Genomic DNA, 20921 nt, shown 5'->3' with positions numbered 1-20921 from the left:
CACGGACTGCGGGCAGCGGCACGAGCAGCGGCAGCTGCTGGCGGTGGAGGAGGTGACGGACCCCGACCTGGTGCTGCACAACCTGCTGCGGAACGCGCTGCTGGGCGTCAGCGGCGCCGGGCCGCCCCGCAGGAACACCGAGCTCGTCAAGGTGCTGGGCCTCTCCAACTACCACTGCAAGCTGCTGGCCCCCATCCTGGCCCGCTACGGCATGGACAAGCAGACGGGCAAGGCCAAGCTCCTCACGGAGATGAACCAGGGAGACATCTTCGACTGCTCCCTGCTGGGGGACCGCGCCTTCCTCATCGAGCCGGAGCACGTCGAGACCGTCGGCTACGGCAAGGACCGCTCCGGCAGCCTCATCTACCTGCATGACACTCTGGAAGACATCAAGAAGGCCAACAACAGCCAGGAGTGCCTCATTCCCGTCCACGTGGATGGAGACGGCCACTGTCTGGTCCACGCGGTCTCGCGGGCGCTCGTGGGCAGGGAACTGTTCTGGCACGCTCTGCGAGAGAACCTGAAGAAGCATTTTGAGGAGAACCTGAGTCACTACAAGGCGCTCTTCCATGATTTTATCGATGTGGCCGAGTGGGAGGACATCATCAATGAGTGCGACCCGTTGTTTGTTCCTCCGGAAGGTGTGCCCATGGGCCTTAGGAATATTCACATCTTTGGCCTGGCCAACGTGCTTCATCGGCCTATCATCCTGTTAGACTCACTGAGCGGAATGCGGAGCTCCGGAGACTATTCGGCAACATTCCTCCCTGGTCTGGTACCCCTAGAAAAATGTATGGGAAAAGATGGCATGTTGAACAAGCCGATCTGCATCGCCTGGAGTAGTTCGGGACGTAACCATTATATTCCTCTGGTTGGAATAAAAGGTTCTGCTTTACCTAAACTGCCTAGGAAGCTCCTGCCTAAAGCCTGGGGAGTTCCACAAGACCTCATCAAAAAATACATCAAGTTAGAGGAGGACGGTGGTTGTGTTATCGGAGGAGACAGAAGCTTGCAAGATAAGTATTTGATGAGGCTGGTTGCTGCAATGGAGGAGGTTTTCATGAGTAAACACGGTATTCACCCCAGTCTTGTAGCTGATGTGCATCAGTACTTCTACAGAAGGACTGGGGTAATAGGAGTCCAGCCTGAAGAAGTCACGGCAGCTGCCAAAAAAGCAGTGATGGACAACCGCCTTCACAGGTGCCTGATGTGTGGAGCCCTTTCAGAACATCATGTGCCTCCAGAGTGGTTGGCTCCAGGGGGAAAATTGTATAATCTGGCAAAAAATACCCACGGTCAGCTACGGCCTGACAAAAATTACAGCTTTCCCCTGAACAATTTGGTGTGTTCTTACAGCCCTGCAAAGGATGTGCTGGTACCAGACTACAGCCTGAGTAGTTTGACTACGTGTAACTGGTGTCACAGTAACCTAGTGCGTCGTGTCCGAGAAGACGGCTCTGTTTCGTATTTGGATGGTGACAGAACTAACACTAGGTCTACAGGTGGCAAGTGTGGCTGTGGATTCAAGCACTACTGGGAAGGTAAAGAGTATGATAACCTTCCCGAAGCGTTTCCCATTACTCTCGAGTGGAGTGGAAGAGTGGTGAGAGAGACGGTCTATTGGTTTCAGTACGAAAGTGACACCTCTTTGAACAGCAACGTGTATGATGTTGCCATGAAGCTTGTCACCAAACACTTCCCTGGTGAGTTTGGTAGTGAGATTCTTGTTCAGAAAGTTGTCAACACGATATTGCATCAAACTGCCAAAAAGAATCCTGATGATTATACCCCTGTAAATATTGATGGTGCTCATGCCCAAAGAGCTGGGGAGGTACAACAAGGACAGGAGTTAGAATCGCAACTTCCAACCAAAATTATTTTGACTGGACAGAAGACAAAAACTTTGCACAAGGAGGAGTTAAATATGAGCAAAACTGAAAGAACTATTCAGCAGAACATTGCAGACCAGGCCTCTGTGATGCAGAAACGGAAAAGTGAAAAAATAAAACAAGAGCACAAAGGGCAACCGAGGACTGTGTCTCCGGGGGCTGTTCGTGAGGGGCCATCATCTGCACCTGCTACGCCAACAAAAACCCCGTATTCGCCAACATCTACAAAGGAAAAGAAAATCCGAATAACAACAAATGATGGGAGGCAGTCCATGCTTACCCTGAAGTGCACTACCACTTTCTTGGAACTACAGGAAAGCATAGCTAGAGAGTTTAATATTCCTCCATATTTGCAATGTATTCGCTATGGCTTTCCTCCTAAAGAGCTTTTGCCTCCCAAAGAAGGCATGGAAAATGAACCTGTGCCTTTGCAGCATGGTGACAGAATTGCCATAGAAATCCTGAAAGGTAAAGAGGAGAGCAGCCAGCCTGCTGCAGCACACACAGCCCATGCCGTGAAACATGACGATGTGGCAGTGACCAGTAAAATCTCATCGAAGGAGCTGCAGGAGCAAGTTGATAAGGAGATGTACTCTCTGTGTCTTCTAGCAACACTGATGGGTAAGGCTGGCTTCAGGTTGTATTTTAAATTGCTTTTTTAAATAGAAATTACAATTTTACAAAATAGTATTGCATCCATCTAATCTGTAACCATGGAACAGGGTAGTGGCTTTATTCCTCTTAATACAACAACAGTTAACATGCCATCAGTGATTTTTTTTTTTTTGTGTTGTTACTTCTTAAAATGTGTATGTCAGATAGTTGTTCTTTGCTATAAAATCCTCTTGAAACAGTTACACCATCTCCTAAACAGTATTTCCTCTTCTGACTGTCTCTCTACTTGTGATATCTGTTTTTCCAGGGTCAGTAAAGCACACATCTGAGGTGTATGTGTGTGAGCTGCGTGCTCACTCTCCTTACGTCTCCCCCAGGTTACAGGAAATCAGAGCAGGTGTGAGAGGGGGGCGTTGCCTGTCTGCTTGTGGGAAGTTTGAGGACTCAGTTCTCACCTTCCTAGGATAAAGAATCGTAGCATTTCTTCCCTTGGGAGTTGTGTTGATTTAAGCTGATCAATACAACGTTTTCTCTGTAGCTGATGTGCTAATTTTGCATCAAGATCTGGTCTTTTTAAGGAACTGTGAAATATATCGTTTGAGAATGCAAGCAGAGGAGAAACTGAAAGTAGCTAAATGCATATTTGAATCCCAAATGTAGACGTAGGGTAGCAAAGCTATGCTCATAAATTGTCATTCTCATAAATGGCCATTAATCATTCAAAACAAATGAACTTCTCCTGGTTGCCTGTGGTTTTATTTTCCTGTTTGGGCTCAGGAGACTTGGGCCTTCAGTTGTGTGCCAGGCTCTCTGGATAACTAAATATTTTAATTTGGTGACTGACAAAAGACAGCTTTTCTTGGCCTTGCTTTTTTTTTTTTTTCTTCCTCCCCAGCATGTATGAGTGTGCTATTTTGAAATGACTTTTCTTTATTAAGTTGAGCAGTTCTTGCTGTTTAGTAACAGGAAGCAGAACAATAATTGCCATTTAGTTGTCTAAACAAGTTGAACAGTAATGTTTGTTGCAGTTGTTTTTGTGTAAGAGTGGGACTTCTCTTCTGCTGGAGGGATTTGGTGTGGCCAAAGCACGTGATGTTTTAGAAACAAAACCATGGCATAATCATAGAGTGACCTGTCAGAAGTTCATATTGCAGAACTTTGATTTTTTTTCCAAGCCTGCTTGTTCCCTCCCATACCTCTGGCAAGAAAGAGCATGCTGAGCCACTCAGCAACTCATCCACTGATGTTGGTGCCGCAGTTCCAAAGTGCAGAAGAAGGCTAGGCTGGGTTTCTTGATTTGAAAATGAAACTTAGTGTTTTCCTGTTCTCAAGAAATACTCTTGAAAATGTAGTTATTTATTGGCTTACAAAATACTCTCAAGTGCTTTAAAATATCTTAGTGACTTCAGCATGAAGGTGTCTGATATATATATATATTTATTATTATTATTATTATTATTATTATTATTATTATTATTATTATTTTTACGTATGCTTGTCTATAAGGCATGAGCTGATCTTGTATTCCAGCATCAGCTTTTATCTCTGGCTGTCACTGCTGTGGGATTTTGCTTGGGAAGCACAAGTTAGAATAGAGTTTACCTCACGCTTCCCTATCCATTTTGTGTTACTAGCACAACTAAAAGTGGCAGCAAACCATTGACCAACTAGTTCTAACAATGTGTGCAGCTATTGTGTAAGGTGCTATTTTTATGTAGTCGCTTTTCACATCAGGGCGTCATTTTCCTTCAGCAATACTTGTGGAAAAGATCCAGGCAGTCAACTACTTCCTATTGTTATTTTTCAGATGAGAGACAAGCTTTAAAAACTCCAAGTCATTACACTTTCATAGTGGGGTTCAGGTGCCAGTTCCTCAGCTGGTATATTCAGCCTTTCTGGGACAAGAAACCACAGTATTCCTCAGTTGTGCTTTTGCACTGTTAAAGAACAGTGCTGCAGAGTTTTGAGAGTCAGAGTATCCCATGTGCTCTTGCTGTAACTTGTATCATCTAACATGGTCAGATGAGAACATGCATCTCATTGAACTAGCTTTGGATCGAACTAACTTTTTCTGTTTTGTTTCTCCCCCACCCAGTGCCCATAGTGAAAGTTTGTATTTGGAGTTCTATAGCTACTCATTCTGGATGTTTAAAAGATATGATTACATACAGAGCCTTCTCTTGTCTGAGTAGATGTTTCTTTCCTATTTTAGTTACTAGGATTTTTCTTTTCTGGTCTCAGCTAGCTAACTCATTAAAATTTTAAACCTTGGTATTTTGTTTTTATGCATATCAGTTGAAAATGAGCTTTGGGAAATCAGATACTGTAATTTCTGAACCACTTACCATATTAATACTGACTTTTTTTTTTTAAGCTTTCTCCCCTGTTTTTGTTTAGCTCAAAACATACAATTGTCAAGGAAATCACTACAGGAAGTTTAATTCTGCATTAACATAGTAAAAACATAGTATTTTCAAACTGATGTAATTACACCCATGCAAAGCCACCTGGATGTGTGCAAGCCAAATATGAATCTATTCTGGTCTGGTTGTTTTTGCACTGATAAATCCATCGGTGCGTGTGAAATCCAAATAACCAGGTTTAAATTAAGAATATTGATTGATACCAGGATTTGCTTGGATTGAAACAGCCTGTTTTAGAGCCAGCTGTGGTTCCCGTAACTTGTGCTTACCAGCTGAACTTTTGGTTTGTTCTGCACTCCTGCATGTCTCCTCTGCTGTGCAAAGTGATGGACTGGCAGAGGTTAGTGGGCACCTGCTCCTCGAAGCAGTGCATGGAGTGTGCTTGTGGGTAGAGTACTCTTTGTTTGTTGCCACTCCTCATGTTGTGGGGCTGAACTCTGGTCTGAGGGAGTGTGTGCTGTGGTGAGAATAGTGTGGAGAACATCGTCTCTGATAAATGCAGCATCTGAGGGAGTTTGTAATCTAAATGATCTTCCAACTGAACTTGTGGCCCTTAAGCATCTTGCACTGTAGACAAAACCAAAACAAACAGTGAAACTCAAATGGGAGCAAAAATGTGTAGACCTCAAACACAGTCCAGTTCAATCCTACTCAGTAGTTACTTGAGTCTGGGAAAGTCCAGTTGCAATTGCTTTGGTTATTTTTGGTGTTCCAATCTGAGATCTCTAGCAAAACAGTGTAGGTTTTTTGTGTTTCTTTCGGTGGCTGATGCTTTTGTTTCTTGAGCCCTTCTCTCCGTACTTTCCAGCATGTAGTCCTAGTCCTTGTTAGTGTTGCATCAAAGGCTGTCTAAACAGTGGTGCTTCTCTGGTGAAAGGCTTGAAAAAGCCGGCCTGGAGCATACGGATATCATTTCTTCTTGGAGAATGCCTCTAATTTATAAAACTGGGCCTTTACTGAAGGCCTAGTGGGGGTCTTGTGGGAACCCTGCAATAAAAATGGATTGCTAAACACAGCAGCACAGGAGTCTGCAAATAGAGTCAGCTACTGTGGCTGCTGGCTGTGGCTTCTCCAAGCTAAAGCAGACTGAAGACTGTCTTACTGCTTATCAATTGTAGTGGTTATTTTGGTTCCTGTGTACAGTATTTAAGCTGACAGAAGGAGGACTTCAGGTTGCTGCTGCTTGAGGGGAAAGCAAAGGGCCACAGCTGTGATAGTGTGGAGCCACTGAATAGAGAGACGTCTGTTTCCAAATGTAATTGAGAACAGAGACGCAGGATAGCAGTGAGCCTCTTTTGAAATGGCAGAAAATAGGAAAATGTATTCTCATCAGTGATTTCCCTCCTGTGCAGCTGTATGAAAAAGAAGGAAACTGTGGCAGTTGTGAGGAGGACAAGAGACTGCTCCCTTGAGCTGTCTTTAGTGAGGTCAGTGAGAGCTTAGGAGGAGCTTTGAATTTGTGAGTGAATCCAGAGGTGGGGGTTGTCAGGATAAGTTCAAAAGATAAGACACCCTTCTTAGTAGGTCAGGGAAGTAAGGAAGTAGCAGGTGGTTTGTTGGCTGCGTGCGCTTTCTGGGAAGTGGACGTCTGACTGGATCAGTCTGTCGTTTTAGTGCTTAGTTGGTGAATCTCTGAGCTTGATGTGTGAAAGAATGGAATGAAATGGCATGTAATGCTTTAATGGGATATGTTTATGATGAACCAGATTGTGTAGGGCTCCTCTGTATATGATATCTAAAGGGAAAGCAGGAAGGTATGCAATTCCTTTTTATAGAGAAGGGGGTCTTGAATAATGCCTGCAGTGGCAAAAGTATTCTGCTGGGGAGCACAGCGAGCAGGGAGTGCCCAGGAGGCCCTGCAACAAACAAAGTGCTGCTGCTGTGGTGGTCACCTGGCCTCTTACCTGAGGTGGTGGCTAGCATGGTAGCTGCAGATACCTTGTGGGATGTGCAGTGAACAAAAGGGAAGAAAGGATTCATTCAGTATATTCAGCACATGTAAGCTATAGCTTCTATTTTGCCCTTAATAACAAGCAAAGAAATTTAGATGGATGATATTTTGCATCCTCTTGCTTTCCAGCTATCTATATTCCATGTAGTAACTACATCCACTGATTTTACATTCCCTATCCTAACAGAAAATTGAGACGAACGGTTATTGAGAACTTAATGCCTACAAAAGGATGTAATTTCTATTTCAAGTATCTCAATACTTTCCCAGAAGGTTTGATATGAAGTAAGGAAAAGCATTTTTGAATGAATGAATATCCTTTAATTATTGTGCATCAGGAGGATGGAACTTGCTAGCATTTGCACTACTTTGTCACTACACCATGTGTTGCTTCTGCAAGGCAGGTGAATGGTTAGCAAAGTGAGGAGGAGAGCATAGGTTAAAGTGCAGCTCTTACCTCATTTATTAGGTGCTCTGTCAGGTCACTGCTATTGTCATCATAGTCAAATTGCTCAGTTCTTTACATCCCTTACAGTATTCTAGAGTGTATTTTATTTTATTTTATTCTTGTTCATTTTTTTTTTTAATAAACTTCCAGCAACATTTAAAGTTGTCGCAGTTTTCAATGATGCCAGAAATGGCATTGAAACGTAAGTTCTGTAGGGCTGATGGGCCCCCAGAATTGCTGTTTCATTTGTATGTGCCCAGAAGAGCACAGCGTGGCTACAGCTCCTACCTGGCTGCCTGTGTGGAGACCAATGCTGCAACTGCAGGGTGAAGCCTGTACAGCAACTATGTAATGGAGACATGGTTTTGGGAAAGGTGTCGGGGTGTACAACTGACATGCAAGGATATATACTTGAATTTTGGAAGAGTCTCTGTCATGAGGAAAGGATAGGAAGGGAATGGAGACTTCAGTTTACAGCCTGGCAAAGAACCAGGCACTGCAGCTTGAATCAAATCAAATTTGGGAACCTTTGTGCTAGAACCTAAGAGGTCTGTCTGCAGACTGTGCTTTTCTTGAAAGCTGCTCAGGTGTCCTGGGTTCCTGTTGTATAAGTTGCAATAACAATTCAAATTCTTAATTGCATTGACAAGTGAGGACTCAGCTTTTACTCAGGCAGTTATGTTTTCCAACCATTGCCTATAAACTTAAAATAAGAGTGTTTAATTCTAATGATTGTGTTTGACTTTTACAGGAGAAGACGTCTGGTCTTATGCAAAGGGGCTTCCTCAATTGTTTCAGCAGGGTGGAGTATTCTACAGCATAATGAAGAAAACCACAGGTATTTTTTTGTTTTTCTCTCTTTGTTTGTCTGTTTTCAAACCTTTAACACGGTAAATTGTTGTTTATTGGCATGGTACATCTTTACTTTCTGTGATGTTGTAAGACTCCTTGTACACTGTCTTGTACGAGTGGGGAATCAGATTACAACTGATTAATTCAGCTTAAATATCTTGCAAATAACCATGCATCTCCATTTAAATTTACTGACTTGGATAAACAACTTCAGCAAGTCAACTGGAAAGATTAAAAAAAAAAACCAACCAAGAAAAAGTCGTAGTCTGTTCCTGTTATGCATTTAAACACTTGCTGAACGAGGAGTTCATCTTTTTAGTCTGCTTCTTATTAGGCATTTTATACAGGGTTAGTGTATGTTTGAAGTGGTTGGTTAAGTTTGTTTTTTGTGTTCTTGAGATTGTTGTTCAAAAGAAAAGCTACCCATCCACTTGTGTAGATAAATATCTCATTTTGGGCTGTATGTGGAATAATGTAGCGAACAATTACAGTATTTAATATATTAGATTTCAGATGGCTGTAAAAATGCTACTACAAAGAGTAACATCTGATTCTTTACAAAGCATTTAGTATTGAGTTCTTTCCTTCATTTGAAGTTTATTGTTCAAGTCTTTGCAATTCTGGTTAGCTCTTTTGGTTTCATCTGTTATAAAGCTTCCTTTGCTGCTTTCTTACTGCTACTAAGCAGTTATATCAACTTACCCTTGGTTATTTCTGGAAACAGGTGTTTTATCACATCATTTCTGTTAACGTTTGCAAAATGTGTCATGTACTCACTGCATAATGCATCTCACTGAATTACAAGTCTGAGAAATAAAATGGACCTGCAGGTGTCTTACAGCGAATGTGCTTTGTTTTAGTTCTCTTCCTATTACTAAGCTTGTACAGTAAAGGTTTTATGTTGTTTGTGGCAAGTGATTTAGCTTAAACGATGCCCAATTCTGGACTGATTAATGACTAGCTGGATCTGAAAGCCTGAAACAAATGCAAGAGATGTTAACCCAGCTAGTCATTAACTCACAGAAAATGCCTGGCTTAAAAGTTATTTTTGCCACCTGACGTTGTAAGAACTAAGGCCGTGGAAGGTGACGTTCTGTGTTTGAATGTTATTGCATTTCTGTTTGTTCAGATATCTTGTACTGCTGACACTGTGGTAGGGAGAACTATGATTTCAGCATTAAGATACTTGCATGATTTTAGCATTTTATAAACTACTTAATTTCCACATCAAACAACAAACTGTGCAACTTTTTTTTTTCACATCAAGAAGCTCCTTTCACGTTTGTTATGTTTTTGTTTAATGCAGTGATGCAGCTATTATACTGAATATTTGTAACAAAGCTGTCCATCAAGCATAGGTACTATTAATTGATTCAAGTTTGATTTAGCAGATACAGTTTGAGATCGCATTTGGTTTTCAGGACTGGTCATAGAAGCTCCTACAGCGCTCTCTTTTGCAGGTGAAGGTTGAGTTGATAAATCGGTGTTGTTCAGTTTTGTTCTTCAGGCTAACTTAGGTGGTTGGAGTTGAAATTTGCTCTGTAGTGTGTTTTGGCTGGTTGGCTATCAGTTCCCATGATTTGTAAACACAGGAGCTGTGTCTGAAGTTCTTGAAATAAAGAAAATATCTGTAGATTCTCTGCAGTTGTAGGAATGTGTGAACTTGGAAGCCTTGGAGGCAGAACTGGACTGGTCATTTGAGTAATCAGCATAAAGACTGTTTAATTACATTTCATATTATTTGAGTGACCTTTTTATTGATGCGTAGAATATTTGTTTTGATTCTGTTTTGGATAACATAGAAAAAGGGTTTTGTTGACATCATCTACTCTGTGCAATTCCAGGTGTTTTTTTTTAGTGATTAAAAAAACTGGAAAACTGATCTTTTTCTTTGAGACAACAGTTTCAGAACTGAAATTTTCCTAGTGAACTCTGAATTTTAGCAATCTGTCAAAACAGAAGTAGAATAATGAAACAAAATAATGTCTCATGTTTGTTTTGTAAAGGTTAATACTTACAATCTCTAGGACTACTGAGCATAGTAAGTTTGAAACTTTTTTTTTTTTTTAATCTAGCAACACTTTCTCTCTGAGAAGGCAAGAAATAAGGAATAGCAACTTGTTCAGGTTTAATTGTAGTTGTACACACCAAAACCCAGCTATTTTAACTGGTACGGAAGGGATCTTAAACAATACTTCTCCGGATTTGAAATGTACAGTGATTTGAGATGTACTCTCTTTGGAAGTTTCCCATTGGTGGGTTTTGGGGTTTTTTGGGGGGATCAGCAGTGAACTCTGGGTAGTGATGGTTTTTGGCTTTCCTGGTGCTACTGCAAGCTGATAGTGTTTCTTCAGCTTCTGTTGCATTAGACCTGCAGGTCCTGTCAAGTTGGTTATTTTATCCAGTAGTACTGCAATCCTGTCAGTTCATTAGAATCAGCATAGAAAGCAGCATCACTGTGGATGGTGACATCATATGGCTGTAGTTGTTTTTCCCCAACAGCAAAAAGTTTGTTTTCTCTGGTTTGGATGGGATAATTTTAAATACAGTAATTGCTGTGTATTGTGAGCATGCCTTTAAAATATGGCAACATTTTGAATAACTTTTTTTTTTTAATCTTTATAGGTTTGGTCGATGGCAAGCACTGTACTTTTCCACATCTGCCCGGTAAAAACTTTGTGTACAACGCGGCAGAAGATCGATTAGAGCTGTGTGTGGATGCTGCTGGGCACTTTCCTATCGGTCCTGATGTCGAAGACTTGGTTAAAGAGGCCTTAAGTCAAGTGCGAGCAGAAGCTACTTCACGGAGCAGGGAAGCAAGTCCATCTCATGGAATGCTGAAGCTGGGTAGTGGTGGAGTAGTGAAAAAGAAATCTGAACAGCTACATAACATAACTGCATTTCAAGGAAAGGGCCATTCGCTAGGAACTGCATCTGGTAGTCAACAACATGATCAAAGAGCCAGGGAAACACCACTTTTAAGAAAGCATAGTACAGAAACAGACTTCAGTCCTGCTAAAGTTGAGCCTTCTGTATTCCCAGCTGCTTCTGGTAAGAGTGAGCTGATCCGAATAGCTCCTGGAGTTGTGACAATGAGAGACAGCAGGCAGCTCGACCCTACTTTGATTGAGGCACAGAGAAAAAAGTTGCAGGAAATGGTCTCCTCTATTCAGGCTTCAATGGATAGACATTTGCGGGATCAGAATACAGAGCAGTCAGCATCAGTTGATGTATCTCAAAGAAAAGTAGAGGCAGTGAGTTCAACTGCTAAAACTGGGAGCTTTCAGGCTGGCTTGCCTGAACCGTTTTCTGCACCGGGTGGTACTGAACACTTGAATATTGAGTCAGCTGGTGATAACATGGTGAATTCTGTGGGAACAACTTTCCCTGCAAAGTCTAAAGCACAAAAGGGAAATTCTGTTGAGGAGCTTGAGGAGATGGATAGTCAAGATGCAGGAATTACTAATGTAACTGAGCCAATGGATCACTCTTGATAGGTTAAAATCTAATAAGGGTAGAAGAAATTACTGTTCAAATGTAATGTTTATTGGCTGGGCCACACAAAGTGATTAGTTATTGAATCTTGTACGTATGTCAAAAAATTATATCATCTTATTCAGTGCATGATAAGCAAGTGTGTGATTGGCAATAGCTTTTAATATTACCATGCTGCTGCCCAGGCTGGCTCTGTTACCTGTAAATTAGTTATTAGGAAATGCACTGAGATGAATATCTGCTGTAATGTGGGTTATTGAAAGTTCTTTGTAATTCTTAATTCCATGTAAGTCTTAAAATTTAAGCCCATGCGAGATTCTTACCGTGCTAGTTGAGGCTACTGGAAAGGCTAAACCAGGCAAAACTAGAAACTTGACAAGGTTAATCCTGTCCCAGGTACTTAATTCCACTCAAGAATACACTATAAATATGAGCTACACATAAAAAAACAATTGAAACTAAACTTGTCTTAAATTGTGTGACATATACATTTCTTTAATTACATTGTACTGGCACTTCCTCAGATAAAAACATTTTCATTCATACAGCTGTATACACTTGTCAGAAATCTTGGAATAAGTGTAACTGTAGTCAATTCTAATTTCTGCATATGTCAGTTTAAGCAAGTTAAGAAAGTTTATGGTGAAGATAAAGTGAACATGGTGTGGTTATGCATGGCTGTCTGAGCCAACACCGCCGTTTTGATGCATATTTCCTCCCAAATACTGAGCTGGTTCAAATGTTTTATGACTTTAAATGCAACAACAGGAGAGAAGTTGGCAATTGTAAGAAACAACAAAAGTTCATTAGCAAATCAGTTTCTCTTAAAAGGCTTCAATTACTAGCATTGGTCAGTAACTGGCAAAACAAACAAACAAACAACCAAACAACAAAGAACCCAAACAAATAATGGCTGCCCTCTTCAGAGCAAATGAGCGATTTATTGGAAGGAAACGACTCTCTAAAACACATTTTCCTCAAGCATTTGTTAATAGTTGAGCTTTTGGAAGCTAGCTGTTTACTCAGTGGCAACAAGGAATGTCACAAGGAAAGTGGCAACAAGGAATGTAACAAGGAATACATGTGTTTCATTGGCTATAAAGACTACCCACCTCGATTGGCTTCAGTTTGGGATGCAGGTTTCCCTGTGTCTGTAATCTTATAGCTGGTATCCACATAAGTAGTGTGTTCATCAGACCCGCAGTGCTAATTTTTAAGAAGGAGCCATTATGCTTGCTCCCTAAGGATGGAATGTTTATCTGATATTGCACTTTGCTTCCTATCTTCGTAGTCACATTTAAGTGCACTATTGTTGCTTCTTCTAATGGTAAAATAACATTGAATGGATGAAAGATGTTAATACAGCTTCAAAGGAATTAAGAGCATTTAAGAAATTGAAGTCAGTGTTTGTGCACATGTGGGTTTTTACCAGTTGAGAAATGTTTGTATTGTATATGTTTGTATTCAGAAAAGTCTTCACTTTTTACATTTCTAATCACTTAAACTGTTCTGAGCATTAGTATGCAAAATGCCCCATGAGGATTTATTTTTGTATGTTTAAAAAAAAACAAAAACTGATGTGATCCACTTAAAGGATAGCCCCCCCATTTTGTTGAAGTAAATTTGAATTTCTCTCTTGACTAACTTCTTATGCGGAGGGAGTGAATATGTAACAATTTATAGGTGTAGGTACTTATAGGTAAAATAGAAGAATCACATTTTCACAAATAAATGCAAAAACTGAAGGCCTCAAATCTGTAAGTTAGTGACTTGGCAACTTGGAACGTATAAAGTAATCTGGCACACCAGAACCAACCTTGCTGATGCATTGATTAACTGGCAGTGCTTATTCAATGAGAAACAGGATGCACATGCAGCAGCTGGAAGCTTGCCACAACTTCTGAAAACATTTAGTCTCCCATGAATCAGTCTAGCTGTCTGAAGGCTATTTCTGTATATAAAATGTTGAGCAGAGGATTGTGCTTTGTCACAGCTTGAAGTTTAGAAAAGTCTGGCAGTGGAGCGTTCCTGGGAAGGAACTTAAGTGAGGAGGGGCTGAGGGGAAGGAGTCACCCGAATCTTTTGCGTTTTAGAGAAGACTGCTATCACTTTGACACTTTCAATCTTTCCTTTAGAAAAATCTTCCTCAGTTAAAAATAAATATGAGCACTGTATATGAGAGAATTTTAATTTTGAAATAAATTGAAGTATTTATTGCACATCATCCTTGTTCCAAGGAAAGGTGCTTACTTTAATGCCTTTGTGGTAAGGGTGCAGAAGTTTGTGTGCCTTTTACTGTGTAAAGAGGAAGGCTTGGTTTGCTTTTGACACGCTTCCCATTTCAGCAGTAACTCGATATTTTCAATCTTAACTAAATAGAAGTAGACACAGATAATAGCTCTGCTTGACTCACACTTACTGTCATCTCTGGGATCCACTAATCTCACGTAGATCAGAATTCTCCAGTTCCTAGAACAAAATTGTCTCACAGAGGAATGGTAAAATGATGTCAAAATTACAACATCTGCTGAAATGAACTCTTTTCGTGTCATGTAGGATTGTGCATTTTTTGGTGCAGTGTTCTTATTTCACATAGCTTTCTCACGCATTTAAATATTAGTGTTTTTGAGAAAGATGGCTTTTGATACTCTCAAGTAAGGCTAAGCTTCATCTACATGCTGGCAAGATGTGTAACTGTACAGGAGAAGTGAAATAAAGAACACTGAAGTATAAATTTGAACAGATGTTTCCTTTAATTGCTTCCAGTGGATGCAGTTGTAATTTGAAATGAATCAGTGTGCCTGCATAAGCACCCACGTGCGTGTAAACTTCCCTGTTAGAGTCAGGAAAACTGTGGTGGGGTAGAAGGGCACGGAAGGTGTTGACTCACTGTGGGTGTGAAGCCCCCTGTGAACGGAGCTTCTGAAATGATTTGAAATGTACACCTTTCTCCTAAACAGCAACAAAAAACATCCAGCCCAACTTCTTGCTGCTGGGTTACCTCTGAATTTAGGCTGTGGCTCTACATTCTCTTTGAGCGCTAACCTTGCTTACTTTCTTGTCTAGGGGCCAACCACTTTTTAATACAGCATCTCATGACAAAGATGATATAAATTACTTGAACATTTTAAAATTTACTATGGCTTAGTAAGTGTAACCTAAATGAGAGATGACTACTGAAAATACAGGCCCAGTACAACAACCCCACCACCCAACAACAGCGAAAAACAAACAAAAATCCAAATGGGAAACCCCAGGAGAAGGAATCATTTGGAGGTTTTGGAAGCAAATGCAAGAGTTTTACTACTTAAAATGCCTTAGTTAGTAAAGTTGATTTTTTTTTTATTTTTTTAATAGTCCTGTTTCTCTAAGAATTACTTGAATTTCAGTGAAGAGAAAAGAAACAGCAACTTCTTAAATGAAATAACATAAATACATTTGGGATGTTTCACAGTGTTACGGACATGAAAAAGCAGCGTATGTTTGTGGTTCCAATATACACAATGTGAAGTAGACACAGTCTCCAAAAGAACATGCCAGCAGTTTCACAAAGGCACAGTGCTGCAAGGCTGTCTGCTAACAGCCCTATAGGTATATAACGGGCAAACTTTCCACAGGAAAATATTTCATTTAAAATCTTTGAAGAAGTAGGACCCATTATCGTTGTCACAAGGTTAGCAGAGCTCGTTGTTGCTTTCTCAGTTTCTTGTGGAAATGTCAGTTAATGAAATTCGAGGTATGCTTACAGTTGGCAGACATGCTTAGGTTGAAATGTAAGGAATCAAAATTGATCATTTTAAGAAGATTCCCCTCTTATCTCTATGTTTGGTTGGCTCCCATTTTTAAAAGAGCAAATTTATGTGCTTTTCTGAAAATAACATGAATTTGATCCCTCCCTTTAAAAAATAAAAGAAAAAAAGAAACAGCCAACAGTAACAAAATAGTGATTTCTTTGTTTTGCTTGTGAATATCAGTTTAACTTCTTAAAACTGAAGAAGCTGCTTATGATCTGTAGAATGCAGGATTCCCTCTGAGCCCTTATGCCTGCGGTTGAGCAATAAAAGTTTGGAGTGAGTGGTATTTTCAGAATTATTTTGTTTAACGGGGATTATTGTTAAGAAATGAAAGCGTGCACTTTTAGGAGGGAATGCTATTTAAAATGTATAAATAAGAATTAATAGTGTATATATTTAGCAAACAAATCTTTTTAAACAGTAGGTGCTTTACGTGTTGACTTAAAAAGAAACTAGCATAGAAATGATACCATCTTCACAGCACTGGCTGTTATCCAGCATACTTTGGTTTTGTTTTATTTGTGATTGCTGTACTAATTATATTTGATTTTTTTTATTTGTAATGTAACAATAGTGTATTATAACAGTATATAGTGTATTATATTACACTTCACTGTACAGTATTTGGAATTTTCTTTGATTGCTATATTAAAACTGTAAGTTAAAACATTTGCTTTGGCTTTATAAGATGCAACTTTTATCTAGCCTTTCTCACAATAGCCTGTTTAATTAACACTGATTTGGCTACAAAATGAGTGAGTTGTAATTACTTTATCTTCCTCATTCTATGTATAAATTGTTTTCTATCTGCATACATGAGTACTGGTACAGAGGCTGAAAAACTGGCACAGACACTGGTAAGGTAAGCTGATGTCATCCATCTTGCTTTAGTTATGCTTCTGATTAAAAGAGGATTTTTGAAAGAATGACTAGAGAAAAGCTTTTTGGATTTCACACTTGCTCTAAATGTTTCATTAAACACATGGGACCTTTGAATTCAAGAGTCTTAAAAGTGGATTTTTATATATTTGGGAGTAAAATCTGAACCTTTTCACAGCTGTCACCAATAAGAAGGTGTAGAAAAATACTGTACAAATGCTGCCATACTCCTATGGTTTGAAACATTGTTTAAAATACATTTCAAACTAAAATTTAAAGATATGCATTTAGTGTATCAGTGTGAATAGTAAAATTTGGAAGAACCAGGCCTTTCAAAATTTGACAGTACTTAAGAATAACATACTGACAACTACTTAAATTATCTCTGTGCTTTTTCCACTAGCTAAATATGCTATTTCATTTCAAAAATTGGCTGTAATTTTATCTTTTGAGCCTACAAAGAAGTCTTATAATCCATCTGTGAAACTTGTGCTGCTGCTTCCTTTATTTACTGAAAGACCTCAATTCAAAATGAGATAGCATTAAGATGTTCTTTAAAGTGATGGATTTAAATGTACTGAGCTAATTATGATTGTGTGTTGTATCATGAAAAATTGATAATTATCCTTTAAAAGATTTGTATTTTAAAGGCTTAAATGTCTACTGCAAAACTAGACAGTTACTCATCTTTTTTTAATGCAGAATTTATAAACTCAAACTGTATTGTATGAAGCAATCAAGAATGTTTTAAATGTTTTCATTTTTCTTTTATTAATTTTATTAACTAGTATATGTCTTTGTTAGATTACAGCTATTGATTTTTTTTCTCCCCTCTTTCAACCTCCAATATGTATACAGCAAATCTAATCTAAAAATCTAGCTGCAAAACTTCGTCTTCTTGCCAGAACAAGACCCTCACAACTGATTTTTTTCCATAGGATCAGGATGAAAATTAATCTTGGATGTTCATCAGCAGGTGTAGAGTGTCATGGAAGGTGTTCCGGGCATGATGAAGAGTCATTTCAAACATATTTTGACTGAAAAAGTTAGTACAAACTGTTTCCTTGCTTGATGTGGAGTCTGTTTTATTAAGGCTGGAATATATCTTGGCTTCTACGGATTTGTGGTGTTTTGAATATTCAATTTTTAATGATAAGTGAAGAAAAGTAATAACACTTGAATCCATACCACACCTGGTGGCAGTGCTGACATTATGGAAACCTGGATGTCAGAGCTGGTATTTGAACTAAATAGGTAGCTTAGAAAGTAATGCTTCCTATTTCATAGAATCATAGAATATTCAGAACTGGGAGGAACTTATAAGGATCATAGAGTCCAACTCCTGGCTCTACACAGGACGACTCAAAAATCAGACTATATTTCTGAGAGCGTTGGCCAACTGCTTGTTGAACTCTGGCAGCTTGGGGCCGTGAGCACTGCCCTGAAGAGCCTGTTACAGGGCACGACCATCTTCTGGTGAAGAACCTTTTCCTGTTACTCAACCTGAACCTTTCTTGTTTAAGATCCAGGCTGTTCCCTCAGGTCTTTACACTGTCACAGAGAGCAGAGCTCAGCACTGCCCCTCTGCTCTCCACGAGGAGCTGCAGCTGCCATGAGGCCTCCATTCAGTCTCCTTCAATCTAGGCTGAACAAACCAAGGGACTTCAGCCACACCTCATACATCTTCCCCTCTAGACCCTTCACCATCTTCGTAACTCTCCTTTGGACACTCTCTAGGATAGTTTTATATTCTGTTTGTGCTGTGGTGCCCAAACCCACAGACAGTACTTGAGGTGAGGCCACACCGATACAATATAGAGGGGGACAGTCCTTCCCTCAACTGGTTATCAGTGCCGTATTTGATGCACCCCGGATATGATTGGGCTTCTTGACTGCCCGTGTAAACTCATGTTCAACTTGCTGTCTACCAAGACCCCTAAATCCCTTTCAGTGGGGCTGCTCTCCAGCACTGCATCCCCCGGTCTGTATGTATAGACAGGGTTGCCCCTTTCCAGGTGCAGAATCCTGCGCTTGGTCTTGTTAAACTTCATGTGGTTGGTGATGGCCCAGCTCTAATTTGTTTAGGTCTCTGCATGGCCTTTCCACCCTTGGTGGAGTCACCAGCTCCTCCTAATTTAGTACCAGCAACAAACTTGCTCAAAACAACTTCTAGTCCTACATCGATGTCATTTAAGAAAAAATTAAAGAGAACTGGCCCTAATGTGGAGCCCTGAGGAACCTCACTAGTGACTGGCTGCCAGCCTGATACAATCCCATTTATTAAAATCCTTTGGGCCTGACCTGACAGCCAATTGCTATTTATGAATTTCCATGGAAACTACAACAGCTACAAAGAGTACAGTAACACTATTTGATAGAACAAATGTTCAGCTACAAAATGCTATTTTTCAATGCAGTCAGCTATGCATTTTTGCATAGTTTAGATGTACAAGAGCCTGCATGCTGTGCTAGTAAAATTCTGCACAAGAGGAGGTGATCTGCTGTTGCCACTGCTGAAATGCACCACCCACCTTCTCATTGTGCTCATGTTCACTTTCTAGTCTCCATGAATGTTCAGCGAGTACCAGTGAATGTCAGTGGGTGCCATTGTTTCTGCATGGGGGAATTCAACAACACACCTTTGCTCCATACGCACTTCCATGTCAGACGCCATTTTGTCAGACTGCCCCTCTGCTGCCATCTGTCACACAGCAGCAAAATGTAATGGAATGTTGGTGGGAAGGCTCAGCCTCTGCTGCCATACCACCAACAGCCACCTCTGATGTCGTGGGCAAACATAATAAAATAGGAAGTGTTATTTTCAGGGCAGCCCTTAAACTGAGGATGCTGGGTGATTCTGAATATTTATTTAAATTTTCAAAGACATTAGGCTTCAATGTAAGCATCACTTCTGTTGCAGTAACTGACAGAGGCTTCAGAAGAGACCATTGTTCTCTGTTCTGTTACTTAAAGGCATTAATTTGATGATTATGGCATAGCTGCACAAATTGTATTTGGTCTTTATCCATCTCTGTTTTTCTTGAAGACTACCTAATTTTGTTTTCTTCTGGAAATATTTTTAATTATCTTGCTGGTAGCTAATCTAATTTCACTTCTAAAGCAGTCCTGCAGATCTGTTGTAAGTCTGTGCAGGCTGGAAACTTGCATTCAATACATCATTAAAAAAAAAAAAAAAAAGGAAAGAAAGATGGTAGATACAAGGAAACAGACAGAAATTAGAAGAGGGTTTGGGAGGTAATGTCGTGGCTCTTAACAACCAATTGTATGCATAGTTTGGCTGTGTGAAAGGCATGAAGTCACCTCCTATAACTCTTCGAGCTGAGGTTCAAGCAGCTTTCAGAACAAGATTTGATTTTATATGCTCTTCTGTCAACTCAGTATACAAGATCTTATTTCAAATGAAGCTTCTTCTGGATACTTACATTCTTACATAGAGAGATAGTTTGTCCTTTTACCATGTTACCTCCTAATCCTGAACTTCCTTTTCTTTCTCATATGAATTTGTGCAGAGACTGAGAATTTTTCTCAGTTCTAGTGTCATGCTTTTTTTTGTTTGTTTTTCAAGATTCATTTGAACACTCTAAATACTGAATCATTTTTATCAGAGATTTTCCAGTGCTTATTGTCTTCAGTTAGTAACACTGCTTTTAGAGACAGAGTGATAATAATCCAGTTTCACACAAACTATCATAAATTAAAATCTTGTTTGGCTTCAAAATCCGTGCATATGGGACAGGAAGGAATGAAGGGAGGTTCCTGAGATAGCAGAGGACTTGTGAGTGCATTTTTGGAGAAGGAAGATACTATCTAAAGATCTGTCAGTGGTTCTAAAAATCACCTAGTAGTTCTGTGGGGCAGCGGTTTTCATGTTGTTTCATCTGCAGAGTGGTTAGCTTTGAATCCAAATCTGGTGATTTCCTTTATGTCCACCTTTCTGTTCTCCTAGGAGTTGAAGCTGCCAAATAAACCATTTTCTACCTAGTGGAAGGTGAGGGTTGAGGCCTAGGCAGCTGTTGCCACGCCATAATGGTTTGTGGCAGTAAGAGAGAAGCCAAAAGACAGAAAAGAGGACAAAGGCATAACTTAAAACTATGGTATATGAAAAGGAGTTATTTCATAACTATTCACATGTTCAAATCTGCTAAAGCAGTGCTCAGTACATCTCCAAGTCCTACGCCGGAACATTGTGCTTACAGGAATACTAACTACTCTTCCCCCAGCCACTATGTCTTTCTTAAAATAAGACTTCCCTAGAGAAATGCTGGGAATAGTAGTTATTGTTGCAGACTGCAGGAGAGATGAGGAAAATAATAGTAAAGAGTACCTTCTTCTTTCAAAATAAAAAATTTCAAGGCATGGTACAATGGAGAAAGCTAAACACTAATACTTAGCTCTTTGCTACTTCTGCTTCTCCTAACCCTCCTCTTAACTCTGCCATATTCATTAACAGATTTTTTTTTTTTTTAATTATTTTCTAGCAGCCAGGCTAGCTCATTCTTTTCTTCACCCTTCCTTCACCTCAGGTTTAGAATAAGCCAGCAGATAACAGAAAAA

General features: G+C 39.9%; 1 protein-coding gene across 1 annotated transcript; it reads left to right on the top strand.

Moving 5' to 3' along the window:
- Position 1: 1 nt before the first annotated feature.
- On the top strand, positions 2-14413 carry VCPIP1 (valosin containing protein interacting protein 1; the record flags this gene model as incomplete). The annotated part of the gene is made up of 3 exons (XM_010709017.2): positions 2-2510; positions 8078-8164; positions 10804-14413. Coding segments are annotated over 3 exons (3465 nt in total), but the record flags the coding sequence as incomplete, so codon positions are not given.
- Positions 14414-20921: the final 6508 nt, after the last annotated feature.

The sequence above is a fragment of the Meleagris gallopavo genome, chromosome 3, assembly GCF_000146605.3.
Source record: "Meleagris gallopavo isolate NT-WF06-2002-E0010 breed Aviagen turkey brand Nicholas breeding stock chromosome 3, Turkey_5.1, whole genome shotgun sequence".
NCBI lineage: Eukaryota > Metazoa > Chordata > Aves > Galliformes > Phasianidae > Meleagris > Meleagris gallopavo.
This window is presented reverse-complemented; position numbering and strand designations above follow the sequence as displayed.